Genomic DNA, 22936 nt, shown 5'->3' with positions numbered 1-22936 from the left:
CGAGATCAGCTGATATTGATTGGAGGTGTTGAAGCATTATGTATGTATATACGAATGGCGATTGCAAAAGCTTTCCTGTCCCCCATATTTTCCCCCTCTCTCAAGCCAAGTTGTGGGCTCCAAAAAACCATGTGAGCTTTCCTTTGCAAACACAGCAATGGAACATTCTTGCTTTATTAGATTAAGGACCTGCTGGATCTAGCGTTACCTTTACGGCTTTATCATTCCAAAACTGAAATCTTGCAGATCATTAGGGAAGAATTAGCGCAGCCTCACCGCCCAAGGCCACCAAGCTTGATACTAACAGGCAAAAAAAACCATTAGCATCTCTGTTTTTATGTATACCGACCCTGAAAGAAAATTTTGTGCGCTTACTGCAAATAGACATTAGCTTAATACACGAGCGCATTTAATTATTAAGACAGCATTATCAAAGAAAGTGAAGCAGAAAACCTTGCTCATCCACCTGTACTATGATCTTGTTTAAAAATTCTGACTTCTCTCCCGTCAAGGATTTTTGGAATCATTGAAGGATGAAATGCCTTGTGAACTTATTCAGTGATTCAAAGCACGCCCACCTTAGCGAATTTAGAAGTTCTGTTATTGATCAGCAATTACTTCACAAGCCCAGACGCTAGCGCAGCTACAATAAAAGGTGTAGATGATGATAAAGCATTGGTTGACAACTATCTACTAGCTTCGACAACAACAAAATGGACACTGCAATGGAATTTCATTAATTCATTGAGGTAGAAACAACGATCCATTTGACGAAACAATGGACAGTTCTCATAAATTATGAAGTACATTCATTTCTGCAAGAGGGCCATACATCCCACGGGTAATGGATGCATATATAACTGATAACTTACATAACCAGAAGGGTAAAAAAATAGGAAACAGAAAAGAATGCTCTTTACAAATTGTTTCGAGGAAACAACAAACTTAAGGAGAAAACAAAATGAGTAGCTGAGAAGAATTATGAGATGGGCCAAAAAAAAAGTTTACGTTTCTCAAATCTTGCTATCACAATCTAATCTAGCCAACGAGTAACACCATCATCTTCCCCTATGGCGGCCAGAATCTCGATGCGTGCATCCAAAATAGCCTGCAATTTTTTGCACAAATTAAGGCAATTCAAAGGAGAGAGGACAGGTAAATAGGAAATGGATTTCCTCTGTGCAAGGCAGGTAGCTGGTTAAGAATGATCGATTTATCAAAATCCCATGCACTGCTTCATGTGTGTTGATGCCCTACTGAAAAATTAATCTTAGTAACCATCTAAGCACCATTATTTTTTAGCTAGAGGGACTATAACTAACCATTACAGATCTCTGTTTATTAGAGCCCAAGTGAGTTTAACACAGTTGGAGGAAAATTATCATGCAGCATAATACAAAGAGGAGAGAAATGTACCAAAGGATTTCTACAGTTAACCAGCCTGCATTCATCCAAAGAACCTTCCAACATCCAACTCTCCCAAACATCAAAACTGTGACTCGTGAAAACAAATTCCATTCTCCTGTTAATCTGCGATTTTCAAAATAGAACTCGACCTTAATCCCAAGCAACCAAATAATTACATCAAGATACCTGAATTTTAGCAAGTTAGGCATTTACCATTCAATCATGCTGGAAAATGAATGACAGGACATAGATCATAGATGCAGATTCTCTAAGCACAATTTTCATTTTGCTTTCCAAATGAAGAGCATGATTGAGAACAAAAGGAGCGCCTGATTAAACAATTATAAGCTTCTATCTTCTTTGAAAACATGCAACCCTCAAAATAATCAATCCAAAGTCTGATTTCACACAGCAAATGTCTACTTCCCTAAACCAATGCACTGTAAAGCAGCAATACATAAAAACATAAAGATGTCTATGCTCCACAAACAGATACGAAGATTAAGTATGCCCCAGTTGTAAACATGTTCCAAGAACTCAAAGTGTGTAAAGAAGGCCCTATCAGCAAAAGAAAAGGAACGGTGCTAGTTGTACGACCATATCACACTAGTACACCATGAGAACTTGAGCAGAAATTAGTGCCCATCAACAGTGACTTCTTTATCATACCAGTACAACAGCACTCTCCAACTACTTAATCTTACAGGATATAAAGTACCTGCAATAACTTTCCACCAGCAGCAAAAGAGCGCAACCCAATTGTGTCCTGCAAAAAAATGCATCCACAAAAACACATTAGCGAACTCAACAGTAAACCTATCCAATTATGCTAGCAACCGTAATATGATGAATTGGTTGGAAAATGTGGTAAAGGCATGAATGATTCCTGCCAAACAAACCTTGTTTCTGAAAACAACAAGGAACTGAGCTGCAGGATCTCTTTTTGTTACATTTGACAGAGCATCCAGGAACCAACCACCTCCTTTAGCTCTTTGCCTGGAAACATGGAGTGCAGGGCGATCTCTTGCATATAAAGCTATAATGTGCCCATCTTTGAGCAGCTCATCAGACTTTCCACTGAGCTTCTTGCCTGATCTTGAAAGCTGGCCTGAACTTGATTCTTGCATTAATTCTATTGGTGTTTTCCTACTCCTTGAGTCTTCAGGGGAAGCAAACCGAGAACTGGAGACTTGATCACTGCCACTCATAGCAGTATCATCTTCTTGATGTGAAGTACTTTCTTTCTCTAATTGAGAAGGATTGTCTGATTTCTGTCGAGGTTTTTGACGGCCATGTCTTTTTTTTGCCTTCTTGCCTGATCGGCTGCGTCTTTCATCAGATCTTGTGGTTGTATTTTGAGACATGCCAGAACCCTGAGCTTGGCTGGTAGATTCTATTGATTGACCACTGACTTTTTTGCGAGAGGTTTCTGGAGTTAGCTGAATATCATCGGTCAATTGCTCACCAACAGAATCCTGCAGAGAACTTTCTTTGTCTTGCCTGTGAAATTGTTCACTTTCATCCCCTATTTCACTTTCTTCCCCTTCCTCATCAGAAACAGCATTCTTTGGTACGATCCCATCAAAGAAGAATGACTGCAGAATAGAGATAGCTTTGTCCCTTATCTCCATCCACACTTCTTCACTGTAATCTGCACTGCGTGGAAGTATCAATACATTGGGCATCTCTTTTACCTGAAGCAAAAGTTTGGGATGGATCACTCAGTCAGAGGTGCTATATTCTGAGATAAATATCATACAACATTCACATAAAATCGTAGTCTACAGCACACATTTTCCAAACATTACCAAAAATCAAAGACCATGCTCAGTGCTTTGAGACCTCAACCCTTACCGCTCACCATACTACATCTAAGCAGGAAGTGTAACAATAAGGGCCTTTACCCTCTAAAACTAAAAAAAAAAAAAGAATTTGATTTTGTCCCAATCCATAGTCTAGTAATGGAAAGTTTGACGAGGATAGAGTTTTTTCCTGAGGAACATGTATATTCAGAAAAGCAATGGTTGATTTAGGCCAAAACGAATCAAGACGCATTTGATTGCAGTTGAACATTGTAGGCTACTGGTATAAAAAAATATATAAATTGACTAACAGGGGAAAAGTGTGATTAAATAGGGCAACAGGCAATACAAATCATACAGGCCCACAACTTTTTTGAATTAAACTGGAAGGAGCATGTTTTATAGCGCTCGGGCATTTTAGTTACCACTGAAATGATACTAAACAGAGACAACTAGGGGTGTCCATCAACCTACCCAACCCAACTTGCTAAGTTATTTAGAAGGGGGAGAGTATGTTATTAAATTTTTTATTAATTAACTGATATTTCAAATTGGCCATGAAATGTTATAGATTCCAAGAATAACATACTCCATTTAAACTTTTTATATATATCCTAAAAATAACATCATAATCCAATTCATAAATCATACATACCCATGCTTCCATCCACTGTGGCCCTTCAGCACCATCCAGGGCACAACCGGCCAAGGTCCCATCAATCAGAAGTTGCTTCAAAGCACAATCATCCAGCAGCTGACTGCTGCCCGCATTCACAAGAAATGCCCCTATAAGAAAGCAAAGAGGTTCCTTCCACATAAATATCAACAGGAAGTAAATTATTGCAAACTTCTCAAAATGAGTAAGGAGAGTAAAATGCCTGGCTTTATATGTTGCAAGCACTCTTCATTGATAATCTGAACAGTTTCATTAGTTAAAGCACAGTGAAGTGAAATAAGATCACTCGCAGCCAGTAAATCATTAAGAGTATCCATTCTTCGAGCAGCTAAAGGAAATGTAATAGAGGACCTGGTTAATTTTCCTGGCCCCTGCATTATTTAATTTAGGCAAAAACGTGAATGGAGAGCAAATGCAAATAACTTGGGCACCGGAAAATAAAAGCAAAAGAGTGCACAACAAGTCAACGCATTAAATTAGAGAGTAGCAACAATTCAAAAAACATCAAATCCCACAACTAATCAACTTCTAAAAGAATGTTTCTCAATCATACCCAAATTGCATCTTCCAAACGCCAAGCTTATCAAATATAACAGGGTATGCTAAACCAAGATTTTATTTTCTTTCATTACAAAGATAAGAAAACAACTTGTGCCTTATAACCAACTAATTTGGAAATATTTACAGACATGAAATGTATTATCTCCACATAAACCCCATAAAACATCACAATGAAGATCATTTCTGATCTGCCCATAAATCAACTGCATCCACAAAACAAAAAAATTCTTTTAACTTCGAATGGCTCTACTAACCCATCAGCCAATCCTATTAAAAAAATCTAACAATTTTCTCCTATTTAATTCACAAGCAACAAAAAACATTCTAAAAACGACATTGTTTGGCATCAAAATCAACACTTATCTAAGCAACTTGAATAACTGAAAATTCTAAAGTGCGTGAATAAGTACCTCGTGTACATCAAAATACAGCACGCTCATTTTAAAAGCTAAGCTTCTAGTAGCCAAAGATCTAGCTGATGCAGATCTACCAACAATGCCCAATACCAAACCTCTACACCTCCTCATTCCTCTACAAAGCGGCTGCACCGAGCCAAGCCAACCGGAAGCTGATAAGGCATGTCTTGACAACAAATGCGTCCGGCGCAGCAAGCCTAGAAACAAAGCCATAACCGTATCAGCGATCTCCTCGGCTCGAGAAGTATCCACGTGGACAAGCCGGAGACCTAAATCGGCAGCGAGAGCGGAGTCGACAGCTCGGTCAGCCGACCCCAGGCATAGGATGAGCTGGTAAGGACGGAGACGGCGTTGGGCGGCGCGTGGGAGGTAAGCGAGTGAATGGAGGAGGACGGCAGCGGCAGATTCGATCTTGCCATCGGAGAGGCGGCCGAGAGGGACGTGTTCGATTAAAGCGACGCCGGATAAGGAGTCTTGTTCGATGGCACAATCTTCGATGCAGTTGAGAGTGACAACAAGAGGGAGACGTTGTTGTTGTTGTTGCTGCTGCTGCTGTTGTGGAGGAGGAGGAGTGTTAGTGTTACGGCGGTGTGACATTGTCGCTAAAGATCTGGTAGTCGTGGCGCTCACTTACAATTTTTGCACTAGTTAGGGTTTAACGTGAGGAATTTGGCCATTTCTTGGGTGGGTACAATGGAGGAGGAGGGAAACGAGCTTCTTTTTTATTTACTTATTTGTGAACTGAAATGTGAGAGAAAGAGGCTGATGGAGTGTCGTTTTTTCTGTTGGTTTGTTTTTGCTTCCTATGGTTTGGATGGGAGGGAGATGGTGAAAAGTCCCTACCCCTACCCTACCCTTGCTTGTCTAGAGCAGCAGGACTATTTCTGACCCCTCGTCCTTTGGGTTTTGAAAAGCTGCAGTAATGCTTCGAATCTTCGATGACTTCGAGCCCCTTGCTTCATTTTTATTATTATTATTAATGAAAATAAGTAAAGTGTTTATGTTTTCATAATTAGGCTTAGTGTTTTTTTAGGACCATCATTACCCATTAGAGATTTATTCTCAGGAAGGATACCCACGTGGAAGGAAGAAAAAAAACTGTAACCATGAACAGGGTTTTGCCAGTCGCTACCAACAACATAGGTCGCTAATTAGAGACGGTGAAGTATTGCTATTACCCTGTTTGGGCGGCTTTCTTTAAACCACTAGCAGTCTTTCTTTCTTACAAGAGGAGGAAGTGAAAATTTGAAAAACCACTGTCAGAAGAATTTACCTTCCCCGCCCTGTCGGTTGTCATTTCACCACTGGTGAGAGCAGGTTTCGAAGGCCTTTCACATAAAAAGAAAGTGCACTTGAGGGGAGAATACTCGAGTGCATAAAAAGAAAAACTAGCATTTCATATGGGTTTAGCCTGGGGATAAATGGAAATAAATACCTGGTTCAATGCTTCTACGTTCCTCCAAAGATAGCAAAAATCAGATCACAGAAATAACAGCACTCCGATATGATATGTCGTCAAAACACTTCCCCATTATTTCAGAAATGCAACAAACAGCTTGAAACAAATTAATTAAATGCAAAAATGAGACGCAGTAGTTTGAGTTTGAAACAAGAGAAAATAAACCTGTTACACTTACATTAGAGAGAGAGCTACACAAATACACTACAGGACCCAGAAAACTATATGCATTTTTATAGAGGCACACTGGCACCACCAAAAACCCATGCAGGCCTGCATATCTCTTTCAGGTTCTTCGGAGGATCGAGGCTGTCATTCCCTCCAGAGTCTACTCCCAACCTCTGCTAGTCCAAATAGTTAAGCAAATTTGCATTATATCCGACTTCCATTTGGACCACCACAAGTCATGATCTTATAAGCAACTAGAGGAATGAGATGACGAACTTTAAGCTGGTCTCCTTGTCAAGATATATAGATCTTACAACTACCAAACAAAAATACTGTACAAGTTCCGTATCATTTACCGAAACTCACACTTAACAGATCAAGCCTGCCTTATATGTTCCCCATCTCCTTCGACTTCGTATATTGAGCAATATTACATATGTACTTCTACATTCTGAAATATTTCCAGCTGTTTTTGTTCATCCACAGTAACAAGCTATTAGACAGAAAATATCCGGTTCATAAAAACCTCCTCCTAAAATTCCTCGTAGTTGCTTGATATGAACGCATGAGCAGTCCAACACCAATGCCAGCACCAATACACATCCCAAGGCCAATTCCAACACCAACTCTCACACCAGCATTAAACCATGAGAGTTGTCCATCCTCACCATAATACATGTCTTCTGAGTAGTACTGGCTTCCAATTTTCTCATCTGATTCATAGCCATCATCATCTTCAGCTTCAGTAATCTGCACAAGGGCCCAATGTTGATGAGACAATTGAAATAGCACAAACTGCTGACGAAGGGATGCTATTCCAGTCAAATGAGGTGTCAACAACCTTTCTAAAACACATAATCAGAAAATCACTCAATATATATTGAATCATGCTCATGTTTAGCTATGCACATCATGGATTCACATTGATTAACACATGAAAAAAAGATGTCCACAATATATCAGAAAATTTTCCAATTTGTCCAGTGCAAGAGTTTGTTAAGCTTCTTAAAGCTGATCTACAGTTGAATATCTAGAAGACCGTAATTGCTTCCTTTGAGGAACACGTATTTGCATGATTTCTTTCAAGAAGACAGGAGCACATTATCCAACAAATCATTTGTGACCAACTCCAAGCTGCACCACAATGTAATCAATTGATAGACTTGTACAGGTAGTAATAATTTCAAGAGAGACACTCATGTTACATAGAAGCTGCCTTCCTCTCTCTCGCCAAATAAACAAGTGGTTCAAGAGGTTGCACCTACTTCTCATGAAATAAAAAATGTGGGTACCGTAGATAGATTCAGGGGAAAAAAATCGTCATACAATTACATTCACTGGACATAGTTTAGAACAAGGACCAGCAAACCTAATGCTCCAGTGCTCAGACACATTGCAGAACTACAACTTAAAACAACACAATCAACAAATCCACATTACCTGCATTATACAAAACTTAAATTAAATCATAATCAGAATTAACTCAACTCACGTAACTTCAATCCAACTTAAGCAACGATAAGGCAATCAAACAAAAAGCCTACAACATTCACAACCGCACTTCCCTACAACATAACAACCAATACACAACAAAAGACTTGCATTTCCTCGATTAACTTCTCTGAAACAAAACTATTAAATTTCCCATCATTCTATTTCTGATTAAAAATCCAAACAAAGAGAGATGCATTAATGACAACAGGATTAATTTACCTGAACTTTGCGTTGTCTAACCAAGCCATTACTAATAACACCGTTTTGCTTCCTATTATCCAACTCCTCATCCTCTGGAATCGCATCGAGCATCGCATACCTGGACGGTTTCTTCATGGGACCAACCAAAATGGTCTTCGTCAAAATCACCGGCACACCTCCACAGCAACCAGCAATATAGACCTCGATCACCGGCGCCGAAACCCCCAATTTAAACACCGAGTTCCCTTCAAAAACACCAGCCGCCACACAGCATTCTAAACTCCACCCTGTCTTCGCATCATTCTCCAACCCCCCTACTCCCCCATTATTCCCCCACGATGTCGTTTCGATCCTCTCCAACGACCCACACAAAACCATGTCCTTGTTATCTAATACTTCAAATTCAACACCGCGGGTGACGCGCACGCTGTCCGTGCTAACATACGTGACCTCCGATGATTCCTTGTTGAGGCGGTCGCGACGGAGGGTTAAGGAGGCGGAATCTGAGGAGGGGATTTTAGAGCCGTTGATTTCGAGTGGAGTGCTGATTGAACGACGGAGATGGTGGATGGTCAGGTGGTCGGGTACGCTTTCGATAACGCAAGGAGTTACTCTTACGTAGAATAATCGGATTTCGAGCCATGAAGATGATTTGTTTGTTATTAGATATTTGTAGGAATTTGATTCGATGTGGTTTTGATCCATTGAACCCTAGTATAGTTCCTTCAAATTGGAATCAAAATAAGCTGAAATTAGGGATTCTTGGGTTTGGATTTTGATATTTTATCAAATCCTGGGAATCATAGGAGGAGGTTTTCTATAATTTTGGCGGTGTTAGGAGATTAGGAGCAATGTTTGTTGGAGAGGGTATAGAATGGAGGAGATTTTTTAGTTTCTATTTTTTGCATTGGAGAGGAAAAAAGGGTTTTGAATTTTTATACGTGATTAGGGTTTTTGAAAGTGATTTTCTGAGTGTCAAGAGTTGTTGCGGATGTAAAGGACGCAGTGGACCTGGTCAAAAACTTCGGACAGGAAATAGGGAGGAGGAGGACGAGGAAACCGTGAGCTGTGATTAACACGTGTCGTCTTCAGTTGTTCTTGCTGGAGGTTGACGGTAAGGTTCTTGCTATTATTATTATATCATTATTATTACGTGAAAACTGCGGATTTGCCCCCAGCCAATGATGCACTTCGCATCTCCAACCTTCAAAACTTTATTAAATATGGCTCAAAGTTTCAACATTCCCATCGTTTATTATGCATCAGGAGTTATTATCATATATATATATATATATATATATTAAACTCGGCCTGGGATGGACTCGCCGTCCTAGATTACACAGATTAATTTACATTAACTTAAATAAATAATATTTAAAATTTTAATATCACGTATTAAAAAGTTAAGAAACAATTTATTTAATTATATTTGTTGTAAACAATAAATTTCAAAATATTTTCATCACAAATTAAAAAATTATTATATTTTTTTAAATTGAAATATTTAAATTAAAAAAAATATTTTACATTAGAAAAACACAACATTCTTAAAGTATATATAAGAATGAATTTTTTATTTTATATTAAAAAAATAAAAAAATTTAAATTTAAATTTTAATATAAATTAGAAACTAATAAAAAAAAAGGCATGCATAAAATTGAGAGCAACATGAAAAAAATCTTTGATTGCCTCTGAAGATGCATGGAGCAACACCTATGCTTGACACCTTTTGTTTTTGTTCCTCGTTTAACTAAAACCACTATTTTTTTTATTCTCTCCCTCCTCTGTCTAAAACAACTACTCCTTCAATATATATGTTTTTATTGATGGCCTTTTTGTTTTGAAGAAACCCGAGAATACTTGTTCCGCGTAGAAATACTATAAAAAAAATGTGGACCTGAGCTACCTAGCTATCTATTGATTTGAATTTTCAATTTGTTGAAAAAACAATTACATCAAAAAAAATAAAAACAGGTTTTACTGTATCACTCAAATGACAGGTTGTCCTAACAAGTGCTACAAAAATAACAGACACCCATATAGTCATCTCGGAATAAAAAATTGGAATTAAGAGATTTATTTTCTCTGTGATTTCAAATTCGAGCCCTATAGTTGTTCATATGATGGCCACTGAAAGCTTATATTGTCATTAACTTTAGAATTCATGGAATTAATTGAAATGTGCGTAAGCTGGGCCGGACACCTATGTTAAATTAAAAAAAAAAGCCAATTGTTGATCCAGGTTTTGCCTACATCATATTTATCAAAGTAATGGTATGCAATCAGTCATTTGCAAGCATGCAACATGTCATTGAGCAGGATGGATTTTGGGTTTCTTGGATTTTTTTCAATGGTAATAATTAAAAAACAATTGTTACTGCATAGCACGAATTCAATTTTTAAAATTGATGTGAAATAACCATTCTTGATTTAAAATAAAACCGATGAAGAATGAATGATGAGAAATGAGTTTTTGTTAGTTTTGCAGTTTCGCACTAAAGGATTGCAAGATAATAAAATAAACTTAGGTTGTGGTGGGAATAGTCGAGCATGTTTGGAGTATGATTGTGCTTGTTTTTTAAAGTGATTTTTACTTGAAAACACATTAAAATAATTTTTTTTATCTTTTAAAAATTATTTTTGATATCAGCATATCAAAATGATTTGAAAATACTAAAAAAATATTAATTTAAAGTAAAAAAATAAATAGAAATTAAATTTTTTTGAAAGCATTTTTAAAACACTAAAACATAAAGGAGAAAAAGAAAATGTAATAACGAGAGAATGGCTATTAATAATATCTAAATGGCGTGGGGGAATCACTATTCCCCCACGCCAAAATCATTATGGATTACAACATTAATTCATGATGCTTTTTTTATTTTTATTTTTTTTCACTCTTTTTTTTAAAAAAAATTATTTTTTCCCTTTTTTTTCCAAAATTATCTTTGTCAATTTTAGCTTTTTAATATTGAGCTAGTTAAAAATTTTACCTTGTAATTTTTTTCCTTTAAAATTATTGTGGATTGCTATGATGTTTTTCTACATGATTTTCCTATTTTATTCTTTTATTTTTAAAAATTATATTTGTCGATTTTATTTTTTCAATATTAAGTTGATTGATAATTTACTCTTGTAATGTTTTTCTTTAAAATATTGTTGATTGCTACAGTTTTTCTCTACATGGTTTTTTTTATGATTTTCTCTTAAATTATCTTTTTCAATTTTATTTTTTTAATATTGAGTTGGCTAAAAATTACAGTTATAATATGTGAGGGAAGCATTGTAGCTTTCCTCGCAAATTATTGTGGATTACTATAATATTTTTTTCCATGTAGTTTTTTGTTTCTAAAATTATCTTTGTCAATTTTATTTTTTTAATATTAAGCTGATTATAAATTATAATTAAGTAATAAGCTAAAGGGTGTGAGGAATTCACTGTTCACCCACACCTAATATATTGTGAATTACAATAGTAATTCACAGTACATTCATTTTAAAAAAAAACTTTTTTGTTTTTTTATTCATCTTTTTCCCCTAAATTTCCCTTTTTTTCTTTTTTTTTCCAAAACAACTTTTCTTTTTTTCCAATTTCCCTCCTTTTTTGTTTTTTTTTTAAAAAATATCTTTCTCGATTTTACTTTTTTAATATTGAGCTGGTTAAAAATTTCACTTTGTATTTTTTTTCCTTTAAAATACTGTAAATTGCTACTATGTTTTTCCACATGGTTTTTCTATTTTATTTTTAAATTTTTTATAATTATATTTGTTGATTTTATTTTTTTAATATCAAACTGATTGAGAATTTAGTTTTGTAATTTTTTTCTTTAAAACATTGTTAATTGCTTACAGTGTTTTTTTCCGCATGGTTTTTTGTTGTTTTGTTTTTTGATAATTCCCTCCAAAATTAATTTTTTTGAATTTTTTTTTAATATGAAACTAGTTAAAAATTATAGTTATAATATGTGAGAAAAATACTGTAATTTTTTTTGTAAATTACTGTGAATTGCTATAGTATTTTTCCTACATGTTTTTTTCAGTTTTTTTTATTTTTTTTTGTAATATTTTTTTAAAAAATTATTTTTTTTAATTTTATTTTTTTAATATTAAACTGATTAAAATTTAATTCTATAGTAAAATTTAATCATAGGAAGATTTTAATCTCCATATTACGCAGGCACAGCATCTAGTTTTAAATTCAAGCACGTGCTTCCCCGATGAGACCTGTTGGATAATATGGTGGGGGACCCATCGGCTAGGGCGTTCCATCTTTGAGCTATATTTAGCAAAGATTAGAAGGTCGGGGGTTGATTTGTAGCTATCCCCCCTATTTTGGTACTTAGGTTAACGGTAAGTTAAGCGGCGTGAAAAAGTTCACGCTGTGAATGGGTCTGGGCTTCGAGGTCTTTTATAAAATGGGCCCACACCTCGATTCTGAGAATCGGGAATATACTGAAAGCCCAGGCTTGTGAATTGAGTTGGGCCAGGGCTATTATTGGTGGCTAAGAAAATTTTGAGGCCACAGGCAATAGTCAAACAGGGGCCCTCACAGCAGCTCTGATGTGAATATATGTGATAGTGGAGAAAAGGCCGGCAAGAATACCCTTTACTTCTCGGTTATGCAAAGATTCACGTATCAATTCAGTGGTCACCGTGAGAGCAGGAAAATGAAAAACAACATGGATGGCAGGCGTGTTTGCCCGAGCGCCAAACACTTCGAGAAGCCCGGGCCCCGGGCAGTATTTTAAGAGGCCGAAAATGCCTATTTATTATTTTAATGGAAACATTGCCCCATTATTTTTTTTAATGGGTGGTGGTGGTGGAAGATGATTTATCAACAATAAATTTTTATTTTCTTTTTTTTTTAAAAAAAAAAATATAGCTTGATCCTTTGATGTTGATTTTTCAACTTCAATTTTTATTTTTTTTATTTTTTTATTTCATAATTTTTTTTCTTGGCTTTTTTGTCCATGTTTTATTTGTTTTTAATTTTATTTTTTAATCCTAATTTGTTATATATTGTTTTTTTAATTTGATCTTCATTCTTTTGATTTTTTTTAATTTTTATTGAATTTTATTTTATTTTCAATTTCACTCTTAAATAAAAAATTTGTTTGTATATTTCTTACTTCGATCTTGATCCTTTTTTTTTCTTTTTTCTTTTTCTTTTTATTTTCACCCCTCAATCAAAGATAAAATTTTATTTTATATTTTAATTTTTATTATCATTCTTTTATTGCTATTTTTTTAATTTCATCATTCAACATTTAATTAATTGAGAATTGTGTTTCTTCCAAATAGAATACTTCTAACTCAATGACTTGGATAGGTTTAAAAAATTAATGCGAGCCGACATTGTTTTTTTTTTAAAAAAAAAAATCTTTGTGATTTTCATCATTTTACTTTTTACCATGTCGTATCAATCTCATAACATTAGACGCAAGATAATCCGGGTTAGCTTGATCTTGATTAACGAGATTACAAGTTTGTCATGTTAACTTAGATTGACTCGGACTGATTTTTTTAGATTTTTTTTACCCAATTTTGTCATTTGTATTCAATAAAATAAGAATCGAGCTGCATTGTTTATCTCTTTTTGAAAAAATATTTCTTTCACAAGTTATTGTGATCACTTTTTATTAATTTGATCAATTTATTATTGTTTAATTAAAATAAAATCAATTTATTTAACTCGGTTAAGTTTGCAATAAAATTTGTGATTTTTTCTTCCTATTTTGAAATACATACATAACACCATAATATTTTTTTAATAAAAATAAAAATCCAAGCCCGCAATGTATCACAATCCATGATTAATAGCATACCATAGCATAATTTTATATTTCAAACACTTGAAAAATATAGCAGCTTTTTCAAATTAAATGCTTCGAATATCATATTCTACACCGAGTAGTTTCACCATCCGTTACATGGTTCTTGCATCGAATGTTCAAAATCTGGAAACTAATTTGTTGTTCCAGCAAAACATATTTTAAGGCCACTACTTTGTGTTTCTCCCACCATACCCGAGTCTGAAAGTACCTTGTCGGAATCGCATCACGAAGCATATTGTAAATTTTATAATTATAATTGAAATGTTTCAATTCGAAATGATCACCATATCTTAACAAAAACTGACAGGCTTGATTTCGAGGCACGGAAACCAGGAGCACCCTCTAGGCTGTTTTTTTTTCCTTCTTTTTACCCGATTGGATGTGGTCACAAATAGTTCCGGCTGGCGTTGAGGCAACGCTACAGCCTACAAGCCTGTGCTCAGCAATCCAGAATGGCTGCTTTCTAAATCTTACAGCTTGAAAAACGTAACGCCGCCGGTGACTGTCAAAACTCGCCAATGAGAATTCCATGATTGACTAGTGGGGCCCGCACTTTCCTCTGAAGCCAAAAATGACGGCTCTTGTTTGACTCAGATAACCTCAATTACACTGGTTGTTATTGACGCGCCACCACCTGCATGGCTAAATAAACCGTTTGTTTTTCTAATTAATTGCTAGGAGTAGTGATGCTCCAAATTGAAAATAAAAAATGGTTGGGGATTTAACTATGTAAACAACAAAACGAGGCGTCGTTTCTTTTGTTGCTCGTGTTTCTTCTTGTATTAAGGATCGACCAAGTATATTTTAGTAGTTTCATAAATTAAAAATATTTTTTTAATAAATAAATTAAGTTTATAAGTTATTTAAATATAAATATATATCTTACCATTTACCACCTTTTCAAATATTTTACGCAACATGAAAAATATTTTCCATGAAAAATATACCAAGTTGAGTCCTCCTCCTCCTCCTCCCCCTCACTAGTTTAGAATTGCATTTCCAACTATTAATAAATCGAGATTGATCCTTTTTAGCTATGTCAAATTAGACAAGGTGTTACAAGCAGATGATTTTTACACATGCTAGATTTAATTCTATTCATATATATTGTTCTAATTAAAGAAAATGAATTTAAATTCATTGAAATGAAAATAAATAACACCTGAAATCAACTAAAATACAAGAGGATTATTTTAATATAGAGAATGAAAAAGGTTTACAAGCACATTAAGAGCCCCTGGTTAAAAAACATGCAGTAAAAATCTTAATTAGAGATCAAAGATTTATAATTCAAATCCAGATTATGAAAAACTACTTAACAGGTGGATGAACAACCGACACTCTTTTTTGCAATCCATTGATAGCTATGTTACTTTAACTTATCATTTGATACTTTTTCCGTGGACAGGAAATATGAAGATTGATTTATTATTGATTTGTTTAATTTTTTTATTGCGATACAAATATTCATGAAATGGCAAAATAACACAAGAAAAAAATAATTAAACAGACATGAACCAAAGAAAATACATTAGAAAAAGTGGACAAAAACAGTAAAAAACATAAAGTTTTATAATAAAAATATTAGACTTGGGGATCATTATGAAAAAAAAAAATTTACTGTCGTGATTTGTTTTATTTCACTGACAACAACTCATTAAAAAAATTTATAAAAAACTCCGAGGGGAAAAGGAGTTTCCCTTTTTTACATGTGAACTTAATTATATTCATATCCTGTATTTATATTTAACATTGATGAATAATCATTGTTATTTAAAAATTAAAAATTTAAATTATTAGATCTCGAGATGTAATATATTTTATTTTATGACACAATATTTTAAGAAAAGCTTCATCATGAACTTGAAATTTGCATAAATTTATATCGTCCCGTGTTTAATTTTATAAAAGAGAATAAAAACAGTGAAATTCAAACTCGTAATTATTTTTTTAACAAGACCATGATATCATGATAATTAAATAACCATCTCAACTCTAAATATCAAGCTATTATATGAGGTACTTATATATTCTTTAACAAATATAACATAATACACACAATAAAGATAATTAAAAAACAACATAGTTGAATCCTAATGATGAATTTATTATTGTGTAAAATTAGCAGATAAAATTATACAAGCGAGAAAAATATATCTAGTTTGTAGACATCCAGCAAATAAGTACATGACTACTTATAATCATAAGAAAAGAAAAACTAGCATGCATATTAATATATAAAGATAAAACAAAACTAAAATGATACTTATTCAAACATTTTAAAATTAATCTCACTTTGTTTCTATCAATGATAAATTATTTGTTCTTAAAATTTCACTACTCATCATTTGGTGTAACAAGATTATATTTAATAAACTTTTTAGGATTCTAATACCACCATTTTATTTAGGTGCATCGCTAAATAAAATCTAACAAACTAAAAAATAATACTCAATTATTTATTTTCTAAATTAAAATGAATTTTGAGGTAAAACAAAGATTTAAAATTAATATTAAAAAAATAAAGTAAAGAAAAATGTTTTAAAAAATATAGAGTTAATCACCCAGAGACTCTCTTTCAGCCTTTTTTTTCTTTTTTCCCGGTAAAATTCTCTACCTGACAATTTTGTTTACTCATGACAAACCAGGATTAAACCTGAATTTTTCTTTATTTAAATGAGGTTATTTTTAAATGAAAAAACTGTTTATGCACTATTGACACTTGACAGAGTTATGAGAAAACCCGATAATTTTTTTTTTCTTCCATGGACCGTACGAGTATTCCAAAACGTAGTTCATTTCAACATGTGGTCAAGCGTGGCTCTTACTCCTCTCTCATTCGCGTAGACATACATGGAAAACGATGGCTCTTTTACTTCTTCCTGTTAGTTCGAGGTCAGAGACTAGAGCTCGAGGCTTGGGACTGATGAATCATATAGATTTCAGCACTTCTTCTGTTCTTCAACATTCATGCACTCAACTTACTCTCTCTCTCTCTCACTCTCTACTTTATTTTTCTTCCTCTCTCCTACTCTGCATTTCTTGTTTTCTTTCGTTTTTTTTTTGGTTGTCCATAATCATATTTCTGACCTCTCTCTCTCTCTCTCTTGACAAAGAGTGATTTGATTCCTTCTTCTCTTCTATTTCTTTTCAACATTCATCTGTTCTTATCCCTCTTTCCTTCACTCTCTCTCTGCTCTCTATTTTTTTCCACATTCTCCCATCTCTAGTTTCGATCTTCGCATCAAATGAAGGTTTGGTTCTCTCTTTTGGAATCTTTATTTGTTTATGTATTCCCTTTATAATTCTTTATTCGGTTTTCATTCTTTAGAAGGTCGGATGCTTTCTAAAAGGAATTTAAGACATTTTGGTTTATGGGTTCATGAGTATCAGGGGTCTCTTTCTGGGACTGGTTTAAAGGAAGAATTAGTATTTTCAGTGCTCTTTTTAAGAACAGAGTCTTTTGAGTGCCAAAAGCTCAGGTTCAGATTTTGTACATTAGTCAAATTCTGGTCTTTTTACAGACGACTGATCATTAAAAGTTTGTTGATTCTATGTTGGCGCCGTGCATCTGTAACGTTTTGATTTTCGGTATCTATAGGAGTGAAGACAATTTGATGTTTTAGCCATTTTTTTTTAAAATAAAATTGGTTTTGATCACTTTGATTGAGTTTGATGTAAAATGATTAATGAATATGTGGAAGTAGTTGAATTGAAGCTCTGAGTTAGATCTATTTGATTTATGCCTGCAGAAGTTTGTGTTGAAAGTGGAGTTGCACGATGACAAAGCCAAGCAAAAGGCTATGAAGACAGTCTCTACTCTTACAGGTACCAAGTTCAATTTATTTTTTGGATTTCCATTTAAGTTTGTTTTTTCTTACGTGTAATTTGGGTTTTTTAGATTTCAGACAGGATGGTAGTTAGTTGAAAAATCACTCTCTAATGTTTGGTTACAAGGGTGGGGTAGGTGAAGGGAAGCAAATTGCTTAAAATTGCATCTGTAACTTCCCCCCCCCCCCCCCCCCCTCCCTTTCCGTAATGATTGCTCTCTCTAATTTCTTACAAAAAGGTTTTTTAATTTTTGGTTGGTACTTCTTTCTCTGCTTTAATTATTTCTATCTAGATGTAAGGTGATATGAATGTCCATACCAACCAAATCAGCCACGACACGCAAACTAGCAATGAAAAATTTGGTGTAGGAGGGAAAATACCGATTTTATCAAATATTTTCGTGAAATTGTTTCATGAAAAATCAACCATGTATCGAGTGAGCAGATCCCATGATTGAATTCTTTCGGAAAATGATCTTGGGAAGAATATTACTTTTTGTAAGATTAGCGTTATTCTTGATGTAATAGCGTGCTAGTGTTTGTTTTGTACTCTGCACAATTACTAGTGCACTATCAATACTCTGAAAGATCAGATTTTGTGAGAAAATTCAGTAGGCAGCTTCTGTAGGCCATTCAGTGTACCTCCTAATCACGTAAAGGCACGCGAATGGATTTCGAACTTTCATGTGATGCGAGACAGGGTTGCGTATAATGAATGATTCCTCCAAAAAAAATTCAATTTCTTTCTTTAAGACGTGGACAGGCTGAGTAAGCCTCTCGTGGGCAGAAATTGCAAATGATGGGTGTATCAATCTGCAGATGTTTGCGCTACAAGCTGTTAGCGCGCGGGACAATATTGTTGTTGTGGAAAATTGACGAGCAGTTATTTTAGAAAATAACTGTGAAGCGATTTTTTAATCTCATTTTGCAATTTTATAGGAATTGATTCCATGGCCATGGACATGAAGGAAAAGAAATTAACCGTGATCGGAACGGTTGATCCTGTAAATGCAGTCAGCAAACTGAGAAAATATTGGCCAGCAGACATTATCACAGTAGGGCCAGCAAAAGAGCCTGAGAAGAAAGAGGAGGCTAAGAAGGAGGAACCCAAGAAAGAGGAGGCTAAGAAGGAGGAACCTAAGAAGGAAGAAGCGAAGCCAGAGGAAGCCAAGAAGGAAGAACCCAAAAAAGAGGAGGAGAAGAAGGGGGAAGAGAAGAAGGAGGAGAAGAAGGGGGAAGAGAAGAAGGAGGAGAAGAAGGAGGAAGAGAAGAAGAAAGAGCCAGCACCACCGCCGGACCCAGTTATGGAGCTTGTCAAGGCTTACAGAGCTTACAATCCTCAAATGACGACATATTACTATGTCCAAAGCATGGAAGAGAATCCAAATGCATGTGTAATTTGTTAAGTTTTGGGCTATTATAAATTAAATATGACAGCTTTTCCGGCCGGTAGATGATGGTTTTTAATCTCATCACCGTGTGGTTATCCCTGTATATAGGTGGTGATGTATGCGCCTCTTTCATCTATATTCAGACATAAGCAATTTGTAGAAAGAATAAATGGAATTTCGCTACTGGCACGCTGTTTTCTCTATACAATCTGTACAATAATGTTAATTTCGTTACGTTCTTGACAAATCTTCATGCAGCACGAAGATTAAAGAAAAGCTAAAAAGCAATCGTGATTGATTTGAAGATATATGAGAATTCCGGGTGGGTCACAACTCATGCTAGATTTTGTTTTTCTTACATCTCTCCCACCGTCTTTCTCTGTGCATGTGTCATACGTCGAGGAACAAGTGAGTCTGTGGGTCGCGTTGATCTTAACTTGTTGTCTCTCCCTTTCGGCTTTCTTTCATGTCATCTAAAGTGCCGTGGTATAATTTTAAGGATATAGGTTAATTAATTAGATTTTAAATTTATTTCTTAGATATTATTAATCGAATCTCAGAATTATTGAGAATTATATAATTATTAAAATTTTAAAAAATTAATTAAAATACGTGTAGTGTAGTGTGTAGTGTAAGGTAATCAAACACCGAGAGTTAACCAAAAAAAAAAAGAAGAAGGTGCCGTGGTCCAGCTAAATTTGTCGGTGCCGTGATGCCATGGTGAGTTCAAAGGATCCAACTCTGTTCTTGACAATTAGCATGCCACTGTTTAGTTACATTTCTGGCTAACTATTTCTTTTCACCTTAAAATGCTTTTATTCTTTGAAATTATCTCCTCGTATGGGGGCTTAGAATCTCCAAATGACATGACATAACACCCTTGGATTTAAGTTTAATCACTGCTACTTTCAAATTTCATACTGTAATACTGACGTCGTCGTGTGTGCTATAAAAGTTGAGATTTAAAGGGAATCTAGAAAGGGACTGGAAGACATCTTGGATGTTGGACAGCGTTTATTTCGCGGTGGTATATTTTTTTAAAAAAATTTATTTTAAATTAAATTTTTAATATTTTTTTTATTGTTCTAGGTCGAGATTAAAAATAAATAAAAATATTATTTTAATATATTAAAAAAAATTCTTTCAAAGATAATCGTCTAGCTTAGCATCTGAACAGAGGAGAAAGTCTGAATAATCACTCGATTTTCAAACTAGCTTCCAAGCCGGGTTGAAATAACTAAGATAGGAAAATTACTAAAAATAGTAAATTTTGATTATTCAACAACATAAAAATGCAAGTCATTCGACAAGAATTAAGCAAGAAATAAAATAAAAATCGTATAAAATGAAGCCAGAAAAATTACCAAGAATGGTAAAATTAAAAACACAAGTAATTGATTATTTAGTAGGTGGTTTAATAGTAAAAATTTAAAATTAAAATGTTTGTTTTTCCTGTGATTTCATATTCGGGGTACTGTGATTGCTAATATAATGATCACTGGAATTTTACATGATTGTTAATTTGATGATCCATAAAATTCATTGAGATATATATAATATTATCTAGACACTCATCTTAATTAAAAAAAACAATAGAAATGATCAAGATATTGAAAAAAAGAAAAGAAAACAAGTATAGAAAAACAGGAAACTAAACGATGAGATTTAGGGCTCGAATCGACCTCTAGCAAGCGTAGCTGGTTTCTCACAACGAGCGTCATTTGCACCATTTAAATACTAGTAAACAAAGTAATGATCAAGATATTGAAAGGTCAGCAAAGGGTCCCGAACCAAACCTGAAATCACTGTCTCTGCCATCCTGGAGCTGATCTACCCTGTCAAGATAGTCAAACGCCATCAATTTTATTCCTGACAGCTCAGCTCCTACAGAATCTGATGACGTGTCAAACACTCATCAACATTTTCTCGATTTTTCTATTTTATCCTTTGACGAAGTGATATAATAAAATATGTATGTATAATGTACGTACGTACGTACGTATTTGTGTATTGTCCAGTCACCCTTGAATCCCAGTTGCAATACGTACGTACGTACATACATACACTGATACACTCGCACATAAAGCTGAGGACAGGGGATTGGATAAGGTGTGAGAGGGAATAGCCTAAAATTAATGAAGGCTCTCTCTATTCCATGCATCATTAATGAAGGCTTTTATGCTCGATATTTCGTGTCTTATTAATCGACATGTATCATATTACTTGTACGAATTTAAACAGGATTGTAACATTATCATACTACTTTGAAAAAAATCAAAAAGATTAATTAGAAAAAGTGGGCAAAACAAACAATACTAGTTAACCAACTCAACATATTAAACTTGGATTATAATAAATTTATAGAAAATAAATTAAAAAATTACAAAATTCCACTTCCAACATATTTAATATTAAAAGTTGAAATTGAGAAAAAAAAATTAAATTTATAAGATCAACATATAATCTAATAAAAAAATAAAAAATATATAAAACACAATAAACGACTAATATTAAAGGATGAAATTTTAAAAAAAAATTGAGTTATCAAATTATAATAATAATAATAATAATGATGTTATCATTCAAGACTTAATCATGATTATAATACCTAATTTGAAGGTTAATTCAACCCAAAATCTATGTTATAGGTTAAGAAGATTATCCCAGTGAACTTACTTTTTAAGTTTTTTTTTTCTAAAAAAATAATGATATTTAGATTAAAAATATGAGTTCTATTCCAACCAAATCCTGGTTTGTCAAGCTATTAAATTAACCAGCCAGACTAGACCAAGTCTAATAATTAAGATAAAAAGTGTCCAAGAAAAATCTCCATTTTCTTCATACTAGCTCTAAATTTTTTAACACGGCATAACTTAAAAAAGAAAAGAAAAACTTAAAATAACATGTGAAAAGTAAAAATGAGATTAATTGCTATGAAAGTTAACTGTTAAGTGTATGATAATAATTATTTTTTAAAAAGATTTTGCTTAAAAATAATATATATTTTTATTTTTTTAAAATTATTTTTTATATTAGTGCATCGAAATAATATAAAAATATCAAAAATATACTAATTTAAAGCTAAAAAATTAAAAAAATTTGAAAAATATTCTTAAAACATAAAAGCAGCCACTCAATAATCATGCTATATATCTCAATTCTCTTAAGAACTTTTTGCAAAGAGTGTTGAATTTGAACTATCCCATTACGTTGAGGATAAAACAAACTTTTTCCCGAAAATTTACACCCTCTTGTCTAACCTATTACTCGCATGAAAACTATGGACTCCATTGTTCCTCACTCACCACCGCCCATGCAATCGCGAATGACGAAAGGCCAGCCATAGTGTCAAGATTCGGACAGCGACAACCTTCGAGCAAAACGAGGCGCACAACAATCTGTTGCCACAGTTTTTTATATTCTACAGCACGTTGCTTTTTGAATACAACACTTGAAAATCTCGTGCTAAGACTAAAACGATTGATTCAATAGCAAATCAATGCACGCTTTGTTTTACAGTCTTTAAATATAATAAGTCAACCAACTTCTTCTAATCCTTTATAACAAACAATCTTAGTCTAAGGGTTTGTTCTCTCTTACAGGAAAATATTTTCCTGTTTCAATGTAAAACAAATACTGCAAAATAAATATAAAAAAAAACAACATTTTATTATTAATGTAATCTTCATCTTATCA

General features: G+C 33.9%; 2 protein-coding genes across 3 annotated transcripts; one reads left to right on the top strand and one right to left on the bottom strand.

Annotated features, from left to right (window-relative positions):
- Positions 1-714: 714 nt before the first annotated feature.
- LOC133682298 (C-terminal binding protein AN-like) lies at positions 715-9307 on the bottom strand. Its single transcript, XM_062105580.1, has 9 exons — positions 8203-9307; positions 7016-7239; positions 4857-5487; positions 4088-4256; positions 3865-3995; positions 2307-3101; positions 2126-2173; positions 1417-1530; positions 715-1108 (listed from the first exon to the last, which is right to left on the bottom strand). Exons 1-9 carry the CDS (start codon positions 8887-8889, stop codon positions 1034-1036), a joined length of 2874 nt encoding a protein of 957 aa, XP_061961564.1. The 5' UTR covers positions 8890-9307; the 3' UTR covers positions 715-1033.
- Positions 9308-16918: 7611 nt separating this feature from the next.
- Positions 16919-19423, top strand: LOC133681622 (heavy metal-associated isoprenylated plant protein 39-like). Of its 2 annotated transcripts, none has more exons than XM_062104712.1 (3): positions 16919-17273; positions 17772-17847; positions 18789-19423. In XM_062104712.1, exons 1-3 carry the CDS (start codon positions 17268-17270, stop codon positions 19253-19255), a joined length of 549 nt encoding a protein of 182 aa, XP_061960696.1. In that variant the 5' UTR covers positions 16919-17267; the 3' UTR covers positions 19256-19423. The 2 variants fall into 2 exon arrangements, with proteins under 2 accessions (XP_061960696.1, XP_061960697.1); XM_062104713.1 differs by lacking the exon at positions 16919-17273 and adding an exon at positions 17312-17501.
- Positions 19424-22936: the final 3513 nt, after the last annotated feature.

Source organism: Populus nigra, chromosome 2, assembly GCF_951802175.1.
Source record: "Populus nigra chromosome 2, ddPopNigr1.1, whole genome shotgun sequence".
In the NCBI taxonomy this organism is placed as follows: Eukaryota; Viridiplantae; Streptophyta; class Magnoliopsida; order Malpighiales; family Salicaceae; genus Populus; species Populus nigra.
The sequence above is the reverse complement of the archived record's forward strand: the minus strand, read 5'-3'. Positions and strand labels throughout refer to the sequence as shown.